Raw genomic sequence first — 25,508 nt, forward strand, 5'->3', positions numbered from 1 at the left:
GGAGACTAAGTGCATGGCTGCCTATTCGTGCATGCTGTTCCAACTTCCCTCCGGCATTGGCCATTGCCTGGCTGTCTGGCGCTGAGCCCATTCCTAGTTTTTTACTGGCAGTCAGGCGGTCAGCCCATTCCTAGATTTTTACGCTGACTCAGCCTCAAGTGTTTCAGTTCCACCCCTGTTTGTGCACACAGGTTGTTACTAGACAGCCGCATTTCAGTCTGTTGCTGCAATTCCCAATGCTGCCCCTGGTGCGCTTCAGCTTGCTGCTCTGATTTGGACAGCAGACTGCTGCCATTTGCAGCCGGTCCAGTTATTCAGGTTTCCTGTCATCATCATGTGCATGCTGTGTGCTTTTCCAGCCAGTTCATTGCCATAATTTTGCAGTTTGCCTCATGCAGTTTGGTGTGCATTCCTCCACAAGCCTTTGCCAATTCCTTCTCGATCATTGCTATAGCTGCTACATTCTTATAACAGTCACCTTGTTCCACATTGCATGCATGATTGCATGATCAGCTTGTCTGTTGGGTGCAGTCCCAAGTTAGGTTCCAATTTGTGAAGCACTCTTCGGACTCAAAACCAGCATTTGGGTCCTTCACTAAACAGCTGCCTACTCCAATCATTGTAATGAGCTCTTTGAAGGCGCGCGCACACACACACACACACGGACCCAGAGCGTGGCAGTAAGAACACAGAGAGCGAGAGTGCACAAGAAGAGAGTGATGAATAGCGTAAGGAAGCTAAGAGGAGTAGAGAACGCAAAGAGATGTATTGCTTACTGAATGCCCTCTCTGTGTCCTTGGTATCAGAGCATCTAAGAAGCATTGAAATTTACCAGCAGATCGAAGTTGTACACACAGTTGGAATAGGTCCACCTCCTTCAAGAAAATTCAAAGCAAGGAGATTCAGAGTATGTTTAGAAGAGATAGCACGGATGGGATTAATAGGATTAATAGACTTTGGAGGCATATATATATATATATATATATATATATATATATATATATATATATTGTGGGGAAGGGGTTGGTTAATAAAGTTCTTAGGGGACACTTTGATTGTTTGTCAAGCTTCTCCACTAGAAACTAGTTCAAAATTTAAATTACCAATGCCTTCCATCGACATTGGGTAGAGGCAAATCTTTGATTGGATGTCATACACACAACTGATAGTTAGAGGATCTCTTCTGTGTGTATTGGTAATCGTCACGTGACTCGTGTTTTTTCTCCTTATGCCCATTGCTTAACAAAAGAGTGTATTAATGGTGACGATTAGTTAAACACATCCTTCGTTTGTGTCTCAGGATTCAGAAGCCGTAAGAAATCCTAGGTAGTGACAATTGCAATGTAGTGTCTTGACTGCAAGAAAACTTGCACATCCAATATTGCAGGTAATTGTGCATTAATGTCCAGGAGAGTTCTGCTGCAGAAAATATACTTGGATGCAAGAAAGCATGCATAATTAGAGGTACAATGATTTTGGTGACTGAATTCTTTCCCTGAATCTGCTGTATTTGTCAACACTTTTTGAAGCCTGTTAGTGTTTTCCCAGATGTTATGGGATCTTATTCCCTTTTTCCAGTTGTCCCCTGGGTTTGTTGCCATGTTATAGTGAAATCTATCAAGTGTTTTATTTAAAGGGAATAACTACTACTGACCTGTTCTTGCCCAGTCACCTTAGTCATTTATAGTTCCAAAGTCCAGCCTGCTCATTTCTATTCTCACTCCCCATTTCTACAGCATCCACAACGCAAACTAATAATGAACTGACTTGATGTTTCCTGCTTAGCAGGTTTAAAAAGATTATTAAATGGGCTTAGTCTCAAGCTAGATTAGAATGACAAAAGTGAGGTTGAAGTATGTTTTCTTTCAGTACACTGGAGTTTGTGAATTGCCTAGATAGTTTTGTCTTTCTCAGTGGAGGTTTTCTGCATCCTTGAGTATTCTTTCAAGTTTATCAATGGTCCAAACTAGTTTTGGGGTACGCCTTCAAAAAGAGAGAGTGATTTGTTTGATAAACACTGATATTTCTTTTGACAAATGCAATTAATTAATACACATGATGTGCCGTTTTTTCTTTATGTAACCTTTGGGCTCTTTGATAGGAAGCAGAAATCTCCTCATCACTTGAATCCATGACGGCTACAAAGGCACAAATGTCAGAGAGGCGTGGCTCTACTCTGTTGAATCTCAAATGCGTTGATCTCCAGGTGCCTCTTAAGTTTCTCTATGGTGTGACAAATGTTTTACACAAAATATTGGTTCTCAGCCTTAGGCTGAAGTCTCAATAAGCCAATTTTTTGATCTTAGACAGGGCTGTTGGGCAAGACCTTGCTGGAATTGCAATCTAACAAGGGTGAACTACTTCCTTCTCACAAGGTCTATAACCTGACAGGCATATTGTTTTCCAGCTGTTCAAGTGGTTTTAAAGTTTATAGGGAAACCATGCAACACTGTGCTCACACCTTACAAAAATGGATTTCTCAATGTTTATGCAGTTAGCATCACATGATGTGGTGATTTTGAAGCCAAACAAAGCAGAGTTCAACAGTTCACCATTATGCCAAGGCATTGTTTACCGTGTGAAGGTCTGTTGGTTAGTCTTGTGTTTTAATGCATCTTCACATTCTTTAGGTTTTTAATGGGTTTCATGCCAACATACTGTCCTTGAAATATTTTTTTCAGGACTTGTCGATCACAGTTGCTGTTGATGATGTACCTGAAGATGGTTTAGATTCATCTCTTCGCCTAGAGAAAGTTGCTAATGAGGTTTTTACTTTCTTAGTGCTTGTGGATAAGTCAATCTGAACCAGTTTTTGTGTCTGAATGCAATCTTAAAAGATTTGGAGTTGGTGAAAAAGTATTTGTAATTGGTGATATGTACCCTATGCCTGGAACTTTTAAGTCTAGAATGTTTGGAGAACCATGTCAGTTGACATGCTTTGTGTTGTGTGGAAGGTAACTTACCGGAGATTAAAGGATACTCTGATTCTTCTAAGCAAGGGCATACAAAAAGGTCCAGCGGTTGAACTGGTACCTGTGCTTTTCGGTTCCAGCCCACCCTTATTTTCAGTGAAGACTTCAGTATTTAGTCCATTCAATACGCATCTTGATCCTTCCCAGGTTTGCAAAGCTTCAAGCACATATTCTGAAGATAGTTAATCCAGTCCTCAGGCGTGCAAATCTGCACACACAATCTATGAAAGATAATCCACTATCAACCCATTAATCACATTGCCTAGATATTGAGCTGTATAACGAGACTTATATTTGGACTGCACATACAGTTTGAAGTCAAGAGTCAAGTCATGTTTTGCTGGATTGCAGAGGAAAGCTGTTCAAAAAGCATTGGATTCGAATCATATCATGCTGCTTCATGGACCTCCTGGTACTGGGAAGACCACTACTGTAGTTGAGATTATATTGCAAGAGGTAAAACGTGGGCACAAGGTGCTTGCTTGTGCTGCCTCCAATATTGCCGTTGATAATATGGTGGAGCGGTTATCCTCTCACAAGTACAGCTATCTTTCTCCTTGGGGCTGACTTATTGTATGCATATTGATGAATAACCTATTTCTGCTATCCACTTTCTTGATTTCCATCTGTAATGTTAAGCAGACTGAAACTTGTTCGACTGGGTCATCCTGCAAGACTTCTACCTCAAGTTCTAGAGAAGGCTCTTGATGCTCAGGTTAAACGCCTAAAAATGTTTCTAATAGTTCTCAAGGTTGGCTTGTTGAAATGCTTGTGTTCATTCTGGATAAGTCTTTTCAAATAAGTTGTGAAATCAATGGTTTGGGTCTGTTTGAGTCATAGCACCAAAAAATGCATTGCAGAAAAAAGGTAGGGTGTTTGGAGCATAAAACCTTTCAGTAGAAAGTGCTAGAGCTTCAGTCCCTCCTCCCAGCTGATGACAGATGAGCCCTTCATCTCCATGTTGACTGTAGTGCTCCTTGACTCTTTTCTCTCCTTATTTCTATGGCTTGTTCCTCAGTCTCTGGTATCCTTCTTATCACAAGTCCCCAAAGGATTGCTTCATCATTTTGGGACCCCTTGTTACCTCTCCATCCCTTTATTTGCTCGTTTCTCATCTTTTTGTTTCCCTCACCCTTAGCTTTATCCTTCTGTATTCTTTTCCTTCACTCTTACTCTAGCTTCCCAATCACCCCTTACATAAAAATGTCAAGGAACAATGTCCATCCTTAAATACTCAACCCAGTCTTTGAGGCCTCTTGCATGCATGGGTATTGAGTTTTCCCTAGTTTTTGACTGTTGAATAGTGAAAGGTAGAGCAGGAGTAAAAGCACTAGCGGAAGCAAGAGCTATGGAGGTTCAAGCAAGAGAGAGTAAGACGGTATGTGGGAACTCCAATAGTCACAATTTCCTTTATTCTATTGTTATAGAAAAAATAAAGAATAAAGTAAAAGTGATGGGCGACTGCTATTTGCAGTGTACATGTGTGCGGACACTGTGTACAAAGAAAATGTAGATGGCTATGCATAGGCGGTCTTTAATCCCCAACAACCTCTCGCTTAAAGGTGAATGTGCGTGAGAGTGGAGAAAACAAGAAAAAAGTGACAAAGTACAAGATGTACATATAAGTACAACAGGATGGGGATAGACGTCATCTCATCTTACGCCCATCAACTTTCTAAGGCATAACATTCCACTAGGATACTTTTAGTGAGTAGATTTGCAGGATTCTCGTCAATTGAGATCTTGACAAGCAGATGGAGTTTGCCCTTAATCACCTCTTTGATGAAGTGATAACGGACCTGAATACATATGAATGACACTCATAGAGTTCGATTGCAATGTAGGAGTCATAGTCATACTAGGGTTTGCAACCAGATGGCCTAATCAGAGGGTCTCCTTCCAAGCCTAAGCGGTGGTTGTAATGTACTCAGTCTCGGTAGTAGACAAGGCTATGTATTTTTGCATTTTGGATATCTAAGAAACAACACCTCAAGCAAAAGTGAAGATATAGCCAGAGGTGGACATTTTACTATTTGTATGTCCTGCACAATCATAGTTTGTGTAACCTACGATTCTAGTATCTTGGCACCATAACAAATGTATATATCCTCAGTGCCCTTAAGGTATCTCATGATACCCTTTGCGGCGTCCCGATGTTGCCAATTAGGTGTCACTATATAAGGAGCCACAACTCCCATTGCAAATGCTATGTTAGGTCTAGTGGCTATCATGGTATACATCAAGCTGCCCAATGTGTATGTATATGGGATCTTGGCTATCTCGGCCTTCTCATCATGTGATTGGGGACAATTTATCTAACTGATCTTAACATGAGAAGGTAATAGGTTGCTAATAGGCCTACCAACCTATACATGGAATTGCTCAAGTACTTAGTGGATGTACTCCTTTTAGGAAAAGTAGAGAAGTCTCTTAGAATAATAATTCGTAATGTGTATACTAAGTATGTGAGAGACATGCCCTATGTCCTTTATCTCAAAGCTCTTCTTGAGCTGAGTCCTTAAAGCGTCCAACTTAGCACGATCACTTCCAACGATTATTATATCATCAATGTGTAGTACCAACATGATAAGGCTGCCATTATAGGTCTTCTTCTGTAAAAACACGGATCCATAGCATTGCAGGAATAACCCTGGTAATGCATAAAAGTTTCAAACTTATGGTATGATTTCCTAGGTGCCTAAAGTTCGTAGAGAGTCTCTCTCAACTTGCACACTAGATATTCATTACTCTTTTCCACAATGCTCTTAGGTTGCTACATATAAATGTTCTCATGCAGGTCTCTATTTAAGAAAGCTGTCTTAACATCCATATAATAAAGTTCTAGATCTAATTGTGTAACTAGGGCTAAAACTAAGTGCGGGGTAGCCATCTTGACCATGGAAAAAAATATCTCATCAAAGTTGACTTCCTTTTCTTGTTTAAAACCCATTGTAATCAAATGGGGTTTGTATGCTAGCTTGGGGCAACTAGAGGTGCTCTTCAACTTATATGTCCACTTGCATTGCAATGCACGTTTACTATATGGCAAGGAAACTTCTATTAATAAGATGAATTGTAATAGTAACTGCCTTAATCCAAAAATGTTTTGATAAGCTTGTTTGATTAGGCATGGTGTGGACTCTTTTTTGAATAGTCCTATTTATGTGCTTTGCAATATCATTCTGGGGTGGGGTGTAGGGCAGTTAGCTGATGCTTAATACTCACTTATCATAAAATTGCTTAAATGCCTTAGAGATATTCACCCCCATTGTCAGATCATAGGCATTTTAGCTTATGTCTAGATTGGTTTTCAAATATAGTAAGAAAACATTGAAACATAGGTAAAACTTTTGACTTCTACTTTATGGAATAGGCCTAGACCTTATGCGAATAGTCATCAATGAATGTAACAAAATACTTTGCACCACCTAATGACTGACAGGGCATGTGACCACAAACATTTGAATGCAAAAGAGCCAATGGCTCACCCACATGTGTAGAACTAGACTTTTTATGCGAGTTATGAGTTTGCTTGTCATATAAATAATGATCACATCAATCAAAACATGAGTAGTCATTAAGAGGTAGTAAATACTATAAACGAGTGAGGACTTTCATTCCTTTAAGGGACATATGCCCAAGATTGTAATGCCAAAGAGATACATGTTGAAGATCGGTCATAGCAAAAATATGATCAACAGACCTAGATATAAATAAGGGATACAAGCTGCTAACCTTGGCATCTTTGGCAAAACTGAGATTACCATGTGTAATCTTCCATGCAGAATCACTAAAAAATATATGATACCTGTCATCATCCAACTGTCCAATTGAGATAAGGCTTTTGGTCAAAACTGGGCGATGTTGTACATCATGCAACACAGTGGAGCACCAGTATCAAACTGCGGTCTTACATCACCTATGTCAAGAATATCATATATGTGATTATTACCTAGTCTAACTAAATCTGTAATAGTGCGGTAGGTATAAAACCAATGACAATACAGAGTAACATGAAAGGAACCCTTGAATCAAGAAGCTAACATTGTGAGTAGACAGATTGAAAATCAAGCAACTGAATGATATCAAGTGAAGAAGCAACAAGTATGTAATAATCTAAACTGTACTCTTAGGCATTTATCTTCTTAATCTTAATAGTGGACTTCACAATGCTACGATCATTAGAAGACTTGGTACTATCTTGCACTTTCCCTTTGTCTTTTTTATGCATATTGTTGTGCATTTTATGGCACAGTGGCCTTATATGACCTTGTTGCCTGCAATAATGACAAGTAAGAGAGGACTTAGGACCACGGGATTTATTGTGTGATTGCCTAGGAGACTTAGATTTTGTCATAAAGATGTGAAATTTGAGATGCTTTAATCTTGTTGATAACATTTGATTAAGTTATTGATCAAACATGCAAGGTTGTTTAGCACATGTGACGCATATGGCAGTTTTTAATGGTAATAGGCCAAGGACCCCCAAGGTATAGTGAGTGTCAAAGCAAAAGTTATGATAATTTATGCCTGTTGGGCTTTGGGATCAATTGGTATTAATTTTGACCCTAGGACAATTATTTGGCCAATAAGTGCCTGTGGTGATACTAGGGACTAGCATTAATTAATTAATACTAGTCTAAGGGTTAATAGAGGTTGGGAACCACTCCAAGTACCAAATGACCTAGTGAATTTCATTATGGATGGGCATATTTAATTTTGGGCAGGGTTTGAAGGGCTAAAATTAACTTTTAAGATTATTTAATTCTGAAAAATAATCAAATGGTTGGATAATGTTGAAAAATAAGTTTAGAAGGTTGCCACTCGGCAAAAATGCCCATGCAAATTGAGAAAACGTTTTTGGGGGTTGGGTCTGAGCCATTCAATTAGTTTACAACTTAGAGAGAGAGAGAGAGAGAGAGAGAGAGTGAGAGAGAGTGAGAGAGAGAGAGCTGTTGGTTCATTTTTTGATCAAAGAACAACAATATGCTGTAGTAGACAGCTATCTAGGGGTCTCAACAAGTAGGGTACAGCAAGGAGTCACTTTCTAGGGACTAATAACAACGTTGTTGATTAGGTGATAGTATTTTGGAAGTGCGTGGTAGTAGATGACTGGTTTAAATGTAGGCTGGAGTAGACAACATGCAAAATTTGGGGTTTTCTCACAAAGAAAATTAGATTTCTCTCTCATCTCGGCTCTCTCTTACCTTCTCCAACCTGTTCTTAGGGGATGTGAGTATTTCTCAGTCATTTTGAGCAAATCTCAGTCAAATTTAGTGCATAGCAGAGAGATCTTTGTTGTAAACCCTAATTTTTTGCAGAAATTAGGGTTTGACAGCCATAGCCACCTTGAGACCCGTGTCAATTGGTGAAGGCATTGTGAAAAGATGACATACCAGCAAGACAGTAGGGTTTGCGAGGAGGAACACAGAGTAAAGTCAACAAACATGGAGAAGAGAAGAGAAGAGAGAGGAAACTCTGATGAATGGAATGATGAAGTTCTAAATCATGGAGTGAATGTGATACAAGGGAACAAAGGTGCAGTAGCACGAGGAAGATGATAAAGATAGCCATGAACCACGAACCACAATATCCTCCTGAAGGGGTGCGAGAGTAGTGGAGAGGCTGGAGAGAAGAGGTGACATACTGAATGAATCAATAGTGTAGAATGAGTGACAGAGGCAGCCTCTAACTAGGCAAGAGATTGCCTAGGGTGGTGCTTGGAGGGAGGGCATCAGTTGTCTAGGGTGGCGTCCACTAGATTCTTTTTGGGGCTGTCCATTGTGAAACCCTAAATGCAAAATGCGAGACCCTAAACGCAAAACTGCGGGTGAAGGGTTTCTCAACATCCCCTCTCAAGCCCAAAAAGAGAAACAAGAGAAGAGTGAGGTGGAGATGGAATGCTACATGCTAAAGAATGCTCATGCAGTAGGTGCTACTTGGACAATGTCCCTTGTGGGGAAATTGTTTACTTGCCCAAGCGTCCTAGTACAAAGATGATGAAAATATGCAATGCATAGGAGGAATGTCGGACTTTGTGTGGTGCTGAGAATCATAAGAATATGCTCGTACCCGATCTCAGGAGTTAGCTTCATACTGACCAAGTGACCAAGGCAAGAAGAAGAGGAGGAAGAAGAAACAGAGTATCCCTAAGATCCAAGATTTCCACCTGGAAGTTAACCTACAGTAAAGAACAATAGATAGAGTGAACTGGAGAATCCGAAACTCAACCTCGGGAGAGAAGCCACTAGCTCTATGCATCCATGCAAGAAGGAATATGAAGGCCTCGTCACCAAGTCGCGGCTGAACCTCCAAGGCCCCGATCTAGGTAGATCCTCGAGATCTTGGGTATCAATAGGTGAGATGACCGCTTGAAGGAAGCACAGCAGCTAAGAAACACGTTTCTTTGAATTTGAAACTTACGAAATGTTTCTTAAAGTACGAAACGTTTCTAAGAGTAAAAAACGTGTGTTCTTTTTTTGGTGAATTGGAACCCAAAATATGGTTTTTTTGACAAAAACTATTGAGCAATGTTAAACATGATGATGATGATGTGTAATGACTCGTGAGAGCTTAAGATTTTGGATGAGAGATTGATTTTTTTGTGATTTTGTTTAGTTATTGGACTTTGTCAATCTAGTATCTATTCTTGTCTTGAGAGGTGAATATTTAGTCTCATTTATGAGTTATTTATGATATGTTATGATTCATTCTCGATTTTGATATTTTGTTAGTTTGTTTTGAAATGAGGATCATGATGTTGCAACTTTGACTCAGTCCATATTGTAGATAGACTATTTACATATTAATTTCAATTTTCTTCATATGATATATATGAATCATAATGCTTGAGTTCTAAACCATAGTATACCTTGTCCAAAGACTAACTTTGACATAAGTGACAAGTCAATAATGGATCATGGATATGTAACATATTATTCTCAATTGACTCTATTATCACTTAAGTTCAATTGGCTATTCTTTGTTTAAGAGAGAGTTCCAAAGAGGTTTAGAACCTCTTTGCCTAGTCAAAACTATTAAAAATCCCTATATAAAAAAACCCGTGTTTCTTATTTTGCTCCCTCTCGAAGAAACTTATGAAACATGTTTCTGACGTTTCGTTTCTAAACATCGTGCGAAGGATTGAGCAGTGCGTGGGAACTACAAGATTCTCTCCATAAAGGGTAGACATAGGGCCTGTGACACCTAGAGAGGTGGTTCCAATTGTGCAAGTGCTGAAAGCTGGTTCATAGATGCTGCAAATAGTAGGCCAAGTGTGTGGTCACTTGAACAGATCCTGGATGCGAGCAGGCATCTAGGAGTGGAAGTTGGATATGTGGAGTAACATAGGGTCTGTAGAGGAGACAACAGAGTGTAGGAGAATCACTAGCACTGAATGAACTTTGAAACACAGAGAATGGAAGAACGATGGATGGAATGAAATGATGATACAATGGCCTCAGGTCCTTGTGGATCTAGGACTGGGGTTGAGAGGTGAGGAATATGCATTGCAGAGGGAGTGAAGCATAGTCCTTTGGGCAGGGGTGTTGTTGAAGTAGACACCAGATAGATGTGGATAGCAGTGAAGAGAGCAAAACACAGTCCTTCATAGCTGATGATGAAGGGAAAATGATCTCCAGGGGCAGCAACAGAAACAAGATGTGTCTTGGATGGACAAGCATCTAGGAAGGTGGCTGACTGCACCAAAATGTAGGCAACTTGCCGCACCAGATGCAGCAGCATAAAACACAGCAGAAGTTCCCTAATGTGATGGTGACAGGCTCCATATTGAGGGGGGGGACTGACTGCAATAGATAGTCGGCATCATTGGTTGACATGGCAACATCCTCCAAATGGTGAAAACTTGGAAGAAAAATGGATAGCAGGTCTCTGACTGGACTGCAGCTGGGTGGGAGCCAGCAGACTTGAGTGACAACTTAGGGGGTCCAAGGTAGACGGAAGCAGCTCCATTTGTGATAAAATGGTTTGCAAAGGTAGGGGACGAAGTGGGAATGATTAGAAGGAAAATTTGAATAGATTTTTCACGTGAAAGGTCGATGCCCACAGCAGAAACAGCTGGCAAATGCAGATAAGTGGGACTGATTTGGAAGAGTGTGTATGGACAATTTGGGGCAGGAATGAGGACTGATTCAGCACTCTAAAGTTGGATTTACAGGCATTGTTTTTCACAAGGAATTGTGCCCAGCAATAGCATGTTCACTGAAAATCAGATTTTTGTAACCTTGAATTTGGAGCTCTTCAATGAAATTAGACAAAAAAATACCAAAAGGGGCACCAGGATTTTTAGACCAACAGGTGTTATCATGCAACTGTGGGAAATTTTAGTTTCTCTTGTGTGTGTGTTGTTTATTTTGCTGAATTTCAATTTCAAGTTGATTATGTCTGGTAAATCAAACTGTCACTACCCTTTTGCTCCATTGAAGGTGCATTGCAGATAAGGGGCAATGAAGAAAATATATTCATATCTAGCAGAAAGGCACGGATAATCAGTTGGTGCAGATTTGGTTGGGCCACATGTAAAGCTGCCCAGAAACCCTAGTTACTCACTCCTTAGAGATGAGCACATGAAGCCAACAATGCCGAATCCCTTTACATATCTCCCAAGGGTGAGACATCCTTCTGTGACCATGGTTTGAAGAAGCATCACATGGTAGGCCTCTTGTGATGAACAATTGAGGGAGGTGTATGACTCTCATTTTTGTTTGGTACACACCAGCCACCTGCACAAAGCTGCTAGTTAGAGTTGGTGTAGTTGACTTTCTCTTTCTCATTGTTAGATTAAGACAACAATTTTGTTAACATATGCAAGGAATCCTTTCTTAAAGAAATATATTTATGATCTCAAGTATTTTGGATAATTGCCATGAGCTACACATGCTTGAATGTGCAACAATGTCGTTTTATATTGTGGGCTTGGTTAAGTGACCTTTAAAATGTATTTTCTGAATGTTTCCATTTGCGATGAGTTTTGTATAATCAAGTTGATGCTTTTTGCTTGTGCATCGACAGAAGTTGGTGTAGTTGACTCTCTCTTTCTTATTGTTAGATTAAGACAACAATTTTGTTAACATATGTAAGGAATCCTTTCTTAAAGAAAGATATTTATGATCTCAAGTATTTTGGATAATTGCCATGAGCTACACATGCTTGAATGTGCAACAATGTCATTTTATATTGTGGGCTTGGTTAAGTGACCTTTAAAATATATTTTCTGAATGTTTCCATTTGCGATGAGTTTTGTATAATCAAGTTGATGCTTTTTGCTCGTGCATCGACAGAATTTTGCCTTTGCAAAGCTGCATGAATATGGAGTTGCACTCAGCTTGTGGTTGCTATTTGATGTTTGAATGTTGCAGGCGAGATTTGTGATCTAGAACATGTTTTTCCTCACTTATGCACACATTTTTCTCAAATGGAATTCTCTTCTTGTTGTAGGTCATGAAATCAGATAACAGCATGCTTGCCAACGATGTTCGAAAAGAGATGAAGGTGATTGCGAAAACTCTTGCTTTTATCATTTGCTATTAGCACACTTATAGTTAAACAATTACCAACAATGTGTGTAAGGACTGGCTTGTGATGCATGGTGCATTGTGTTTTGTGCAAATATTAGAGCTTACGGACAAATACTTAGAAAGGAATAGCCATTTCAACCATGTCCCATATAGAAAAGGTGTTAAGATACTTCTCCTCGCTAAAACTTCTGCCTATGTTGAGCCACCTCTTGCAAAGTATAACTAATCTTTATCTGAACACATTGAGCTAAGACTACCTATTTAGCCTCAACCAAGGTGATGAGTCTTGAGAATGTAGTGCTTAACTTTTTCATGCCTTTTCTTTTTGCAAGGAAACAATTTATCCAATTCTGTTAACCCAGCAAACCAAATACATCAGCAGCACCGGTTGCTGAAATAAAGAAACTTTAGCAAGGAGGAGATACAAGGGCCAATGTGTTTGGATCTTTGGGACCTCCTCTCTTCTCTTGAAGTCCTTGGCTCCATCAGATTAAGAACCAATGTCATCTCTCTGCTGAGCTCGATGAATGGGGTGGCAATAACGGCAAAGTGCCAACATCAGTAATAGGCTCTGAACAAATGTCATCGACAATGACAAGACCCTTAGATGGGCGAGAAGATCTAGTAGCAAATCTCCTTGTGGAATCATATGACTCCAAGCATTGCTATCAATAAGCCAAGGCCTCCTGTAAGACGAAGCATCCATTGAAGAAGGCTCCTCCAATGCATGGATATGAAGAAATGCAGATTCATGGGTGATAGCTAGTGTAAAGGTAGAGGAAGGCTTAGATGATTGAGTTCCATCCTACGCTCTTGGACGAAGGGAAGGGTACTTCTTTGAACATTTCTCCTTGAGATGTGTCGCCTTCCCACAGCATGGGCATCTAGGCTTCTCTGAATCGATGTTAGAGCCTAAGGAACTCTCCAAATGTTGAATTTGTTTCTCCTTTTTGTGATTGGCCTTTGATTCTCCTCCTTGTTCTTCCCCCCTTCTATACATGTTGTGAAAGCCTTTATGGAGTTGGATCCATTGGCTTCTACCTCTTTGAGACGCTTGTCATGTTGTGAGACAAGCGGGGCTAGCTCCTCCTATATAATAGTCTCTCAGGTCCTCCATGTAAGAAGGTTGGTATAGAAGACATCATACTTTGGAGATGGAAGTTGAGTCAAAGGAATCATTGCCATATCCTTTGAAGATATCATCTTGCTAAGGGATGTAAGCTCATCCATTATATCCTCCAACCGGTTGATGTGGTCCTTTATGGAAGGAGAGTCATCAAGATTGAGCATCTGAAGTTTCTTCTCCAAGGTCATCTGATGGACAAATGCCTTTTGCTAATACAAATAAGCAAGTTTTTTCTATACTTCTGTCATTGTTTGCAACCTGCATACATGCACTAGGAGAGAATCTTGTAGGTTCATGAGGAGGAAGGATCAATCAATCTCTAGGGTTGAGCCGATTCCATAGAGCTACACGATCCATCGTCGATCCCACTTTTGGTTCCTTTATGGGAGGTGTCAAGAATATACTTCACCTTGCAAGACGAAAGCGAAAAATTTGATCCATCTAGCTGGTCTTCTTTGGGCAAAGAAGGGAAAATGGGCACTTGCACTGATGATGCTATCATAGGCATCCCAGGGCTAGAAGGACGGGCCCTATAGAAGACATGAAGGGAGGGGAGAGGAGGTGGCTGCTCCGATTTGTGTAACCTAGCAAGAGATTGTTCTCCTTTAGAATGGGGCATTGATCTCTGAGCTTCGTGATGATCACATTGCCTATTAGAGGGAGTATGAATAGACTTGTCATCCAAGTCATCAAAGCCTTGGAACCAGTGATCCTTGCGTTTGAAAGGTCATGCAAGGGTGTTATGTGGGGGTAGTGAGGGGCATACCTATCACAACTATCCTAGGGTGTAAGGATGTGGTAAAGTGTAAACGCCCCGAACAACGTAGTATGCTTAACAATTATGATATTCGCTTGTTTTCGAGATTTAATATAAAAGAGAATGAACACTTAAAGCTGAAAATGAAAATTACTCACAAAATTACAGCCATGAAAATGTAAAAGTAATGGAGACAAGATTGAGGGTTGAAGATGGGCAAGCTCTCCCCCCCTCCCCGAAGGAATGTATTTCTGCTCAACCCAAGTCCCTTAGGAAAGAGCTCAGTTACAATCAACTTGAGAGTGAGGAGAAGTAATTCTCACTCTCACAAGATTATGCAAAGATGTACAAACACACATGCATTATCTATTATGCAATGATAAGAACTGATTTCTTTACAGTATAAGAGAAGAAAGAGGGGAAATCAGCCTTTCTCCATCGTTGATCAGCCGTACATGGATAGGGCTTGCTTCTTGTTGCTAAAATGGAAGAAAGAGCTCGAGAAGGAGGTGCTGTAATGAATTTACAGGCTTGCTGTCTTGTAAAACAGCAGTGATAGAAGAGGGAATATAGAGGAATTTGATAATGGAGAAGTGGGGGATGATGATGGGGATGGATGGGGCCAGTTTCTGGCTATCTGTGGGTGCTGTACATGAGTTTACAGCAAAGAAAAATGATGCTGAATGAAGAAAAACGAGCTCTTATTTTTAGGAAAGGGAGGAGCTAGTACAAAAGGGGAAAGTCGAGTAGCACAAGACAAGTGTCCAACCATATGTCATGAGATGTGACAAGTGGTGGGACACTTGGAAACTTGTGTGACACGTGTCTTGACACTTGTCTCTTCTCTATGGTCTTCCTTTTTGGGCTGAATACTATCAAGAATAGAAACAACCAAATTTAGTAAGCACAGTTAGAGTATAGAATTTACTATTTTTAGAATGACATCTCTATTTTTTAGGACTAGCATTTTTAGGCTAATTCGAGGCTCCTAAAATTTAGGGAGCTCCTAAAATTTAGGGACCTCCTAAAATTTAGGGACCCCCCCAATATGGGTGTCATATGAAAACTTTTTCCGTGTACATTGCAAAAACGGTATCAGAATCTTCATCTGACTTTCCTATGCAAAGAAATGTGCATTTCAAGCTTTCGGCCCACACATGCACATTGTACAAGCATTTTATGATCATGCCATCTTGTTGATTGTAACTGTCTGTTCTGGCGGATCTAGGCCACACTTTAAGACATCAATCCTTTCTATGTGCGAGTCTAACCCTGATATGCGTGAGTTCTGGTCACAGGTGCCCAATCAGGCCATATAGGTGGAAGTGTGAACTATCTTTTCTCTAACTCACCGTGTGCGTCCACCATAACCTGTGACCACTCATCAGTGGCCAGCTCCAATGCACTTTTCTTTATATCTAATTAGTGCAAAGGAAACAAATTTAATAAATCATTCTATAGACAAATTAATGAAAAAGGATACGAATTCTGTTTCTATAGAGTTGTGACATAAAGTGGGGTTATGTGGAAGGTATAATGTTAAAGGATAGCATTCCCCCTAATGATGCGCCAAGAGGTGGAGTGATTAAAGGGTAGGTAGATTATAGGATGGTATTTTGGGAAGGTGCTAGGAGTTGAGATGGAAGATCCAATCCCTTGTGTGCTTTGAGCAAAAGTGGAATGTAATCCAAGATTTTGGAATGAGGATGTGAGTAGATCAAAATGCGGAGAAGATAGTAGTGGGATGGGAGGGAGTTGAGAAGTGTTGTACTTACTCAAATGAAACAGATGGTAGAGATATGTGATGAAGGGTATGTATTGAGCAGGTCTTTGGGAGGGAGACTCCCTTAATAAGTGTGGTTGGGCAAGCCACCTTCGTATGCACACTTGAGAGAGTTTGGCTACGAGGCATTTGTGCACATACGCAAGAAACAACACAACAAATTGGAGCTAAAGTCCTGTAAATGCATTTTCCTAGGATATGGTGAGGAGGGTGAAAAGAGGTACCTATACGATAGTAAAGAGTGCCCAATGTATAGCAAAAATACTTGCTGCAAATGACCCTATAAATGCAAGGAATGATGCTGAAATTGATCACAAGACGTTGTCCATGATATACCACAGTTTTAGTGAGAAAATGTGCCATTAGAATAGCCAGAACACACAGGACAGCATGTTGAACCATTTAAATAGTAAGCTGTTAATGTAGATTTGCAGGTTGAATAGCCAGAAAAGACTAATTATTGGGTCCACAGGTCAACCACAAATACAAAACAGCCGGATATGTTTGTTCCTGGTGCAAATCATGTTGCTAATTATGTCATGTTGACAGATTGTGGTGAACCCTCATACTTCAAGGAAGCAATAGACAAAGAAAACAACAAGAAATGTCATAAAGCTATGCAATTAGAGATAGAATCTCTAAAGAAGAATGATACTTGGAATTTGGTGCGTTTTCCCAAGGGACAGAAAGTCCTACCATGCAAATGGGTTTACAAGATGAAGGTTACTTCTGGTTCTTCGCTAAAGTACAAAGCATGACTTGTTGCAAAGGGGACAAGTAGGAACATGGGATTGACTTTAATGATATATTTTCTCGTGTAGACAAGATGACTACCTTGTGAATCATATTGGGCTTGGTTGCATGTGAGGATATGGAACTCATACAGACAGATGTAAAAATTGCTTTCTTACATGGTGATTTGCATGATGACATATATATGTAACAACGAGAAGGTTTTGTGGTTGAGGGGCAAGAAAAAAATGGTATGTAAACTCAACAAAAGCTTGTATGGGCTGAAACAAGTACCGTGTGAATGGTTTTGTAAGATTGATGCATTCATACAATCTCAAGGATTCAAAAAGAGTCAACTGGATCATTGTTTATATACTAAGAAGGCAGCAGATGACAACCGTATTATGCCAGTATTGTATGTGGATGACATTATACATGCTGCTTGGTAGGGATATTCATGCTTTGGACACATTGAAGTAGAATCTACACAACAATTTTGACATGAGGGATCTTATGAGGCAAATCACATTCTTGGCATGCGTATACTCAAGGACAGATCGAAAGGTCTTCTTTATTTGTCATAGTAGGAATATGTATCCAAGATTTTGTAACATTTTAATGTGGAGGGGGGGAAAGCAATTGGCGTACCATTACCTCCATATGTAAAATTTAGTGCGGAGGACATCCCTACGTATGATGATGAAAAGGCTGAAATGGCCAAGATTTCGTATGCTTCAGGTGTGGATAGCTTGATGTATGCTATGGTTGCTACACGTTCTGACATAGCATTTGCAGTGGGAGTGGTTAGCAAGTACATGGCACATCTTGGTAGAAAGCATTGGGAAGCAGTGAAAGGTATCGTGTCTTAAGGACGCAAAGGATTTGTGCATCTACTTTGGAAAGCATAAAACATCTATCATCGGCCTTACGAAAGCAAACTATGGTTGTCGTGTTGACTGTAGAAAGTCTACTTCAAGGTATATATCTATCTTCATAGGGAGAGTAGATCAATCTATCTTTATTGTTGATCAGCAATATATGGATATGGCTTCCTTCTTAATCTTGTAATGAAAAAAGAGCTAAAAAAGAAGGTGTATAATGAATTTATTAGTTTGTTATCTTGTAAAATGGCAATGAGAGAAGGGAAAATTTTGAGAAATTTGACGACGGAGTGGAGGACCACAACAAAGATGGCTAGGACTAACTTTGGACTATCTTTAGCTGCTATACATGAAATTACAATTTAAAAAACTCATGTAGAATGAGAGAAAATGAGCTCTTTTTATAGGAAAAAGGGAGACTTAGTGCAAAGAGAGAAAGTGAAGTAGCACAAGACAAATGTTCAATTCTATCTCATGAGGTGTGATAAGTTGGTGGGACACTTGAAAGCTTTTGTGACAAGTGTTGTATTACTTATGTGGTCTCCATTGCCTTACTTTTTCAGGCGAGAATTGTCGAGAATAAGAACACTCAAATTTAGTAAGCACTGTTAGAACACAAATTTACAAATTTCAAAATGTTATCTCTATTTTTTAGGACTAGCATTTTTAGGCTAATCCAAGGCTCCTATAATTTGGGAATCCCCTAAAATTTAGGAAGCCCCCCAATATGAGTATCATGTGGAGGCTCTTTCCGAGTATAGTGATAGTGATAGAGTCCTCATATGAGTTTTCTATGCAAAGATATTTGCATTCCAAACTTTAAGCCTACATATATACATTGTACGAACTTTTCATCATCATGTCATCTTACTAATTATAAAAATAGTTACCTAGAGTTTCAAAAATTAGGAAATGGAAACACATTTCAAAGTTATGAAACGGAGTTTCGGCCCCGAGCCCGAAACAACAGAACAGGGAAATGGACTTTATGTATATTTCTAGGAACATTTTAATATTAGATATATATGAAGGTGCAATACCATTTGTAAGTTGCACCTCTATTCTAAAACACTTAAATCACTCAACAATATAGAGTATATATGAAACATTAGAAGAGTTTTAACAAGTATACATGATTCTATCAGTAACCAAAAATAGTAAGATAGTAAAATCACAATCTACGAGTTTCAAAAACTTTTAAGATCAAGAAACACTCAATATAAAAGACTGTAGTATACTATGAATGATGATGTCAACAGTGAACAATCATAGACTCGTATTATCATTTACGTCATATAAACTCAAAAATAAGAGCACTCAATTAAGGGATTGATCCCTCGAAACAGTGAAAAACACCAAGAAATCTGAGAAAGAATAGTTGCAAGTAGTGTGGACAAGAGAGGAAAAGGATTAGGTGGCTAAAAAATGAGGGATTTAGGGTTTGGGGGATCATGGACAGCACTAGATCTGCAAGGGAAAAAGTGAACAACAGCTAAGGAGAGTGAGCAGCAATAAAACAAGGTGGAGAGCAAAGTAGGCAAAAACTGAAAGCAAGGGGGAAACATGTCTAAATCGGGTCGAAACAAGAGTTTTACTAGCATTGTCTTGAAACATCTGTCCCAAAACATGCTTCGGATAGGAAACGTTTTGAGACCAAAACATTTCCATTACGGATAGTCTAAATTGTCATTTTGGACAGCTATGATTATAACTGTCTATTCTAGTGGATCTGGCCTACTCTTCAAGGAATTAATCCTTTCTTTGTACAAGTCTAATCCTGATATGCTTGAGTTCTAATCATAGGTGTCCAATTGGGTCATATAGATGAATGTATGTACTATTGTTGTTCTAACCCATTGCATGGGTCCAACATAACCTATGAGCACTCATCAATGGCCATCCCTAATGCACTTTTCTAGATATCTATTAATTACAAAAGAAAACAAACTCAATGGATAACTAATTATGCAAATTAATAAAACTGATACAAATTCTTGTTACTTGTGTTGTGACAAAAAACCTAGCTTGGACAATATGAAACATTGGGAGATGTGTTGGGCAAGTGCCAGTGGGTGCCTAGTGATAAGTCTTGGTTCTAGGCATTGAATGAACCCTTGGAAATGACTTGGTGTCATGGGGATTATAGAAATTAGATATTTAATGAGAAATGTATGGGCAAGTTTGCCAAGATGCCAAAAGAAAAAAAACATTCCTAGCATTTTTCATAGTTAATTATTAATTTTCAGCCTTGAAATACTGAAAATTAATCTAATAATTATTTTGGTGCCTTGAAAAATAATATGATTGGCCAATAATTAAATTGGCTAGGCAACTTCCATTACCGAGTGTCTCTGTGCCATCTTTAACCATCAGATTGGCATTAGGTACCATTAAACGCCACTTCTCTAGTGTCACCAACTAACACTTATGGCCAAATGGATGATCTAGGCCAATAACTCGCACCAGATACCACCAAGTACCTGTGCGGCATAACTTATAGCAACTTTTTCCTTTGACATCCCGTGATTTCCTGGAGTCCCGGGCTTGTAAATTTACTCTAACCCCAGTTACACCTCACGTGTGCAACGTTTACTTAACCATGTGATTAAAAATTAATCCACATGTTAAGTGAGGTTTCAAAAATACATGTTCTCATGATAGCTCTCCCCCTTGAAATCCTTGCAATCGTCCTCTGTTGCACTGTCAAATGCATCAAAAGCAAAGTACTACATTGAAATTTTCCATAGGGCATCATAGTCAACACAACATTGCGCACTGCTGTTCAACCATTCCATATACTCAACATATGCTGAAAATTACTAGCTAACATAACATAACATAAGACTCACAAAGAATCTCAAAAACATTGCCAGATTATCATGTGACACGTCCATTTCTCATGAGCTCAACTTATCTGGCAAAACCAGACCGTAGCATAGCATAACCGAGCATAAACCATGGCTAAAACATCTATGGCATTATAACATATGCTGTTGTCCATGGAACTACATGTAAACCATTGAAAACTGAGCATAATCTGATCATAAACCGATCACTTGCTGATCTGAGAACTGATCACAAACTGCTGCAAATGTGACCCCCAAACTGATCATAAACTCATTGCAAAAAGTGACCAGCAATCAATGCAAAAACTGATACACAATTGATCCAAAAAGTGACCATAAACGGCTCTCAAGCTGACCAAAAACTAAGCTGAATACCATTGAATATTAATGATCATACGCTGAAAACCAACATTCGATAATCAGCCCATGATGATCATTAACTGATGCTACACCAAGTATAACCAATGCCATGCCAAGTATAACTGATTACACCCCGAGCATAACGGATGCAAATGTACAATTTTAGAGCTGCAGTGAAAACCATACCAATCTGCATACCAAACATAGTGACTAGTACATTGAATAGTGATCTCCTGGCAAACATACTGTTCAGCTACAATATCTTGAATGTATGCTGAATACATCCAAGATCCACTACATACGAGGGTTGTCCATAACTAGAGTAGTGGAAGTGCTATCTTCCCCTTAAGCATCAGGCAATACTCCGGACCCTTGCTTTGCTGAACCTGACGGAGCCCGAACTAAAGTCGGCTCTAATTGAAAGGCATCTAGGTAAAGCTGTAACAATTGAGGATGGTCTGCCAAGTCATCCTTTTCCATCCATTTGGCATCCATTGGTGAATAATTCTGAAACTTCACTAAGTACCTCTTGGAAACTTTACCTTTGACCTTTCTTTCCTTGTGTGCCAAAATCTGCTCAGATACCAGTATTTCATCGAGCTCTTTAACCTTAGGTTGACTTTTAGCAGAGACATCCTCTTGCATATCTCCATGAAAAGGTCTAAGCAAGCTCACATGAAAGGCATTGTGTATCCGCCAATGTGGAGGTAATTTCAGCCAATATGCCACATTGTTGATCTTCTCCAATACCTGGAAGGGCCCATAGTATCTCATAGTGAACTTCAGAACAACCTTTCTTTTTCTTTCATCTTTTCCAGCTTTGCCTTTTCAAAACGCAGCAATACATAATCACCGTCTACAAAGTGCAAAGCACGTCTATGGCGATGAGCTGCTCTCTTTTGCTTATCCAGTGATCTTTGAAGTGCATACTTAACCTTCTGATAAGCTACATCCATGCTTTCCACATAGCGATCAAACTCAAAGATCGTATCTTTTGTGTGTAAAATAGAGGGTACTTTCTTACCACCCTCTACCACCTTAAATGGAGCTTTGCCCGTAGAACTATGCACTGCGTTGTTGTAAGCAAACTCAAACAAGGGCAAATATTGCTCCCACTGTGTCTTGGGGTCTAAAACATAGCACCTCAAAAGATCTAACACTGGAATTTGCTTCTTGAGACAGACCATCTGTCTGCGGATGGAAGGATGATGAGAATTTCAGTTTGGTATCCATATTCTCAAGCAAGTGCTTCCAAAATAGACTAGTCATCCGAGGGTCTTAATCACTAATGATCAACTCTGGCATACCATCATACTTAAATTGTGCCGCAAAAACAATCGTGCCATATGGTCAGCCTTTTTTTTCTTCCTCACTGGAATGAAATGGGCTTGTTTGCTAAACTTGCAAATGGTAGTCCATATCCTATCATTCCCTATAGGTGTCTTACAAAGCTTAAAAATAAAGTCCATTGCAATGCTCTGCCAAGGCCTATCTGGAATAGGCAAGGGCTGCAACAAACCCGACATCTTTTGCATATCATGCTTTACCTTCTGGCATACGATGCATGTCTTAACAAATTGTTCTACATCATGCCTCAAAGTTGGCCAATAAAAGAAATGTTCCACTGCCTTGATTGTGGCATTAATACCTCTATGTCTTGCATACAGAGGAGCATGACTTTCAGTGATAACTCTAAGCCTTAAGTGCTTTGTGACATAGTTGTCCATGCATCATCAGAAATCTATCTCTTACACAAAGTGTCCATGCCTTTGGCCATTGCAAAGCTGATTATAAACATTAGCAAAGTTCGAATCAGCTTCATGTTGCTCTTTCATGGCATCCAACTCAGTGTGATAAACCATATTGACAGTCAACAACTAAGGTTTATGTGATAGTGCATTACTTTTTTCACTCTTTCTTTGTGATGTGTTCCTCTTTCCAGCCCTATTTTTCAGATCTGTCCCGATTTTCGGCTTTATTTTCAGATTTACTCTTCTTCTCAGCCTTTGCCTCTTTAACATGTGACTTTGCATCATCATCGTGGAATCCTGCATCCTTCCACAGAGCAATGTGTCCGCTGTAGTAGCATTTTCTATAAGCTGAGACATGTTGGAAACAGTGGACTTAATGCAAAAATCCTTGATTTCTTTGGCAAACCACAAATATACTTCTCCACCTGCTCATGGAGGGATATTGTGCAATAAGAAGTAACTGGCAACAATGCATCCTAAAATTTCTTATTATATTGATCCAAGTTCTTGCAGTCTTTGGAATTCAACTGATTCCAAGCTGTCATAATGTCTACTTCAAATGTACTTGTCAACCAATTTGAAAACATTTGCTTGAACTGGACCCAAGTGGTAGGTGACTTCCCTTGAATAAGGAGTGTAGACCACCACTACAATGCATTTCCCGTAAAAAATGTGGTTGCCTTGCGTATCTTAGATGCCTTTGTGAAGTTGCCTCTAGAATAGGCTGGATCAAACTGCTGAATAAAAACAAGTGCTTTTAGCCTATCTTGTGTACCACTGAAAGGCTCAAACTTCACACTTTTGCCACCTTCATCATAGTCCTTTGACGAACCTATGGGAGTCAAGTTATCATAAATGGGCTACTGCAAAAAGGGTGCATTGCTTGTATATGCATGAAAACTAGCACTATCTGAAGCATCTACATGACCAGCACCAAATCCTTGGGCTCCAACAGTCCCTGGGGGTGCTGATACATATCCATATGGCCCGCTTTGTGCCCCAAGCATCATACTTATGTTGCCATACATGGGATTAGGCATTCCACTTGCATTACCTGGATACATTGGGTGTTGTGAGCCATGCATTGGCTACTGTATACCATATGGATTTGTGCCATACATTCCTGTATGCGGTACCTGTCCAACCATAGCATGAAAAATGGTACTACCACCAAAGTATCCTTGCTGTCCCATACTTGCATGTGCATAATTGCCTTGTTGTCCATGTTTCCATGTATTGACACTACCAAGTTGGCCATGCATTTGCACTTGCTGCCCCACGGATACCAACTGTTTGAGCTCATCAGGCATTTTGGGCTCTTCTAAAGAAGGTTTAGGCATTTCCTTCGGTTCTTGTCGCTGTCTCGAAGTTGTAGAAGTTGTCTTTTTCTCTTTGCCTTTGTTGTCCTTCTTTGGGGCATTTAAGAATCGAGTAAACTGGGGATCCTTTGCCAATTCAGCAAAAAGATTTGCTGCTGTATGCATTCGATCCTTGAAGCTATCATCAAATTCTTCAGCCCCTTGCTGGTCATCAGCCTCTTAATGCATTGAAGTGACAACATTTGGGTCATTTCCCTCATTTTCAGCATGGTGTCCATGTTGAGAACCATACCCAACATCAGTCATTGTGAAACCAACTTTCCTTCTTGGAATGGGCAATGATAACCTGATTTAAGAGTTAATTACAGCAATAAATAAATGCACATAAAATGAAATACACTTTTTACCATAACATTCTTGGACAATAGACTCTCTGTTGGCCCTAAAACTGGCTCCCCTTGCGGTATTTCTTTAGCTTTCATTCAATTGGAAGGAGTATAACTTGAGATTCTTCAATCTCCTCCTGCTAACCGATTGCTCTTGCTGTCATAAATGACGAGCAAGCCTTTTGGGTCATTTGCCCCTTGATTCACCCAAGACTTCTTCTCCAATTTGACCCTTGGCTGGCCAAATGCTACCCCAAATCAATTTGGGATGGGTTGGCTCTTGAAATCCCTTGATAATCTTCAATTATCAGCTGTTGATTTCAATCCCTTGAGCTTTCAATCTCTGGCACGGATCCCAAGGTGGCTGCTAAACCCTAATTTCTGCTGTAAATTAGGGTTTACTGCAGAAATTACAGATCAGCCCACCAAAAATGGCTGAGATATCCTCTGAATGGCTGAGAATTGCTGAGAATGGCTGAACATAGGCTGAAGGAGATGAGAGAATGCTGTAGAGAGAGAAAATTCTGAGATTTGTCGCGAAGAACTGATCAAATTCAGCAGCTGCCCTGCTGTACCAGCCCCAAACGGATGCACCAACAACAATAGGAGCATCAGAGACTGTGATCTTCAAGAGAATGTGCATCAGCAGCAATTGCCAGCTTCCCAAGGCTAAGAGTATGCAATCTCCATCACCAAAATGGTCTCCAATGGCTGGGAAATGACCCCAAAAGTTGGCAGCAACAGTCCAACACCTCTTTCCAACAGCTCCAAAATGAAAAAACGAGATTTTCCTCTCCCTTCAGCCCTATCTAACCTTTCCTCCACTTGCACGAGAAAGTTTTGCTGAGTGGCAGCTTTCTTAATCCATTTTCAACAATTTCCAGCCATTTAATTACTTTTCAGAATTAATTAATTCTGAAAATTAATTCAGCCCTTAATCCGTGCTCAGAAAATGGACATTGCCCATCCAAAAATTAATTGGCTATTGATGCTTTGCATATTGAAGCTTATGAAGCTACTAAGAGGGATGACAAGAAGAGGAAGCGCTTCTTTCGTGTC

At 39.8% G+C, this 25,508-nt stretch overlaps 1 protein-coding gene across 2 annotated transcripts in view; it reads left to right on the forward strand.

Moving 5' to 3' along the window:
• Nucleotides 1–25,508, forward strand: part of LOC148014149 (DNA-binding protein) — a 68,057-nt gene that overhangs the window by 24,846 nt on the left and 17,703 nt on the right. For both annotated transcript variants that reach the window (XM_087667429.1, XM_087667428.1), the window contains exons 2-9: nt 2,102–2,206; nt 2,307–2,375; nt 2,495–2,584; nt 2,682–2,765; nt 2,955–3,119; nt 3,324–3,511; nt 3,615–3,687; nt 12,429–12,482. In XM_087667429.1, coding sequence (XP_087523555.1) covers nt 2,102–2,206; nt 2,307–2,375; nt 2,495–2,584; nt 2,682–2,765; nt 2,955–3,119; nt 3,324–3,511; nt 3,615–3,687; nt 12,429–12,482 — 828 coding nt within the window. The remainder of the gene's footprint in view (nt 1–2,101; nt 2,207–2,306; nt 2,376–2,494; nt 2,585–2,681; nt 2,766–2,954; nt 3,120–3,323; nt 3,512–3,614; nt 3,688–12,428; nt 12,483–25,508) is intronic.

This window comes from Lygodium microphyllum, chromosome 25, assembly GCF_053477565.2.
Source record: "Lygodium microphyllum isolate KBCC chromosome 25, Lygodium_microphyllum_v1.1.10, whole genome shotgun sequence".
Taxonomy (NCBI): Eukaryota; Viridiplantae; Streptophyta; class Polypodiopsida; order Schizaeales; family Lygodiaceae; genus Lygodium; species Lygodium microphyllum.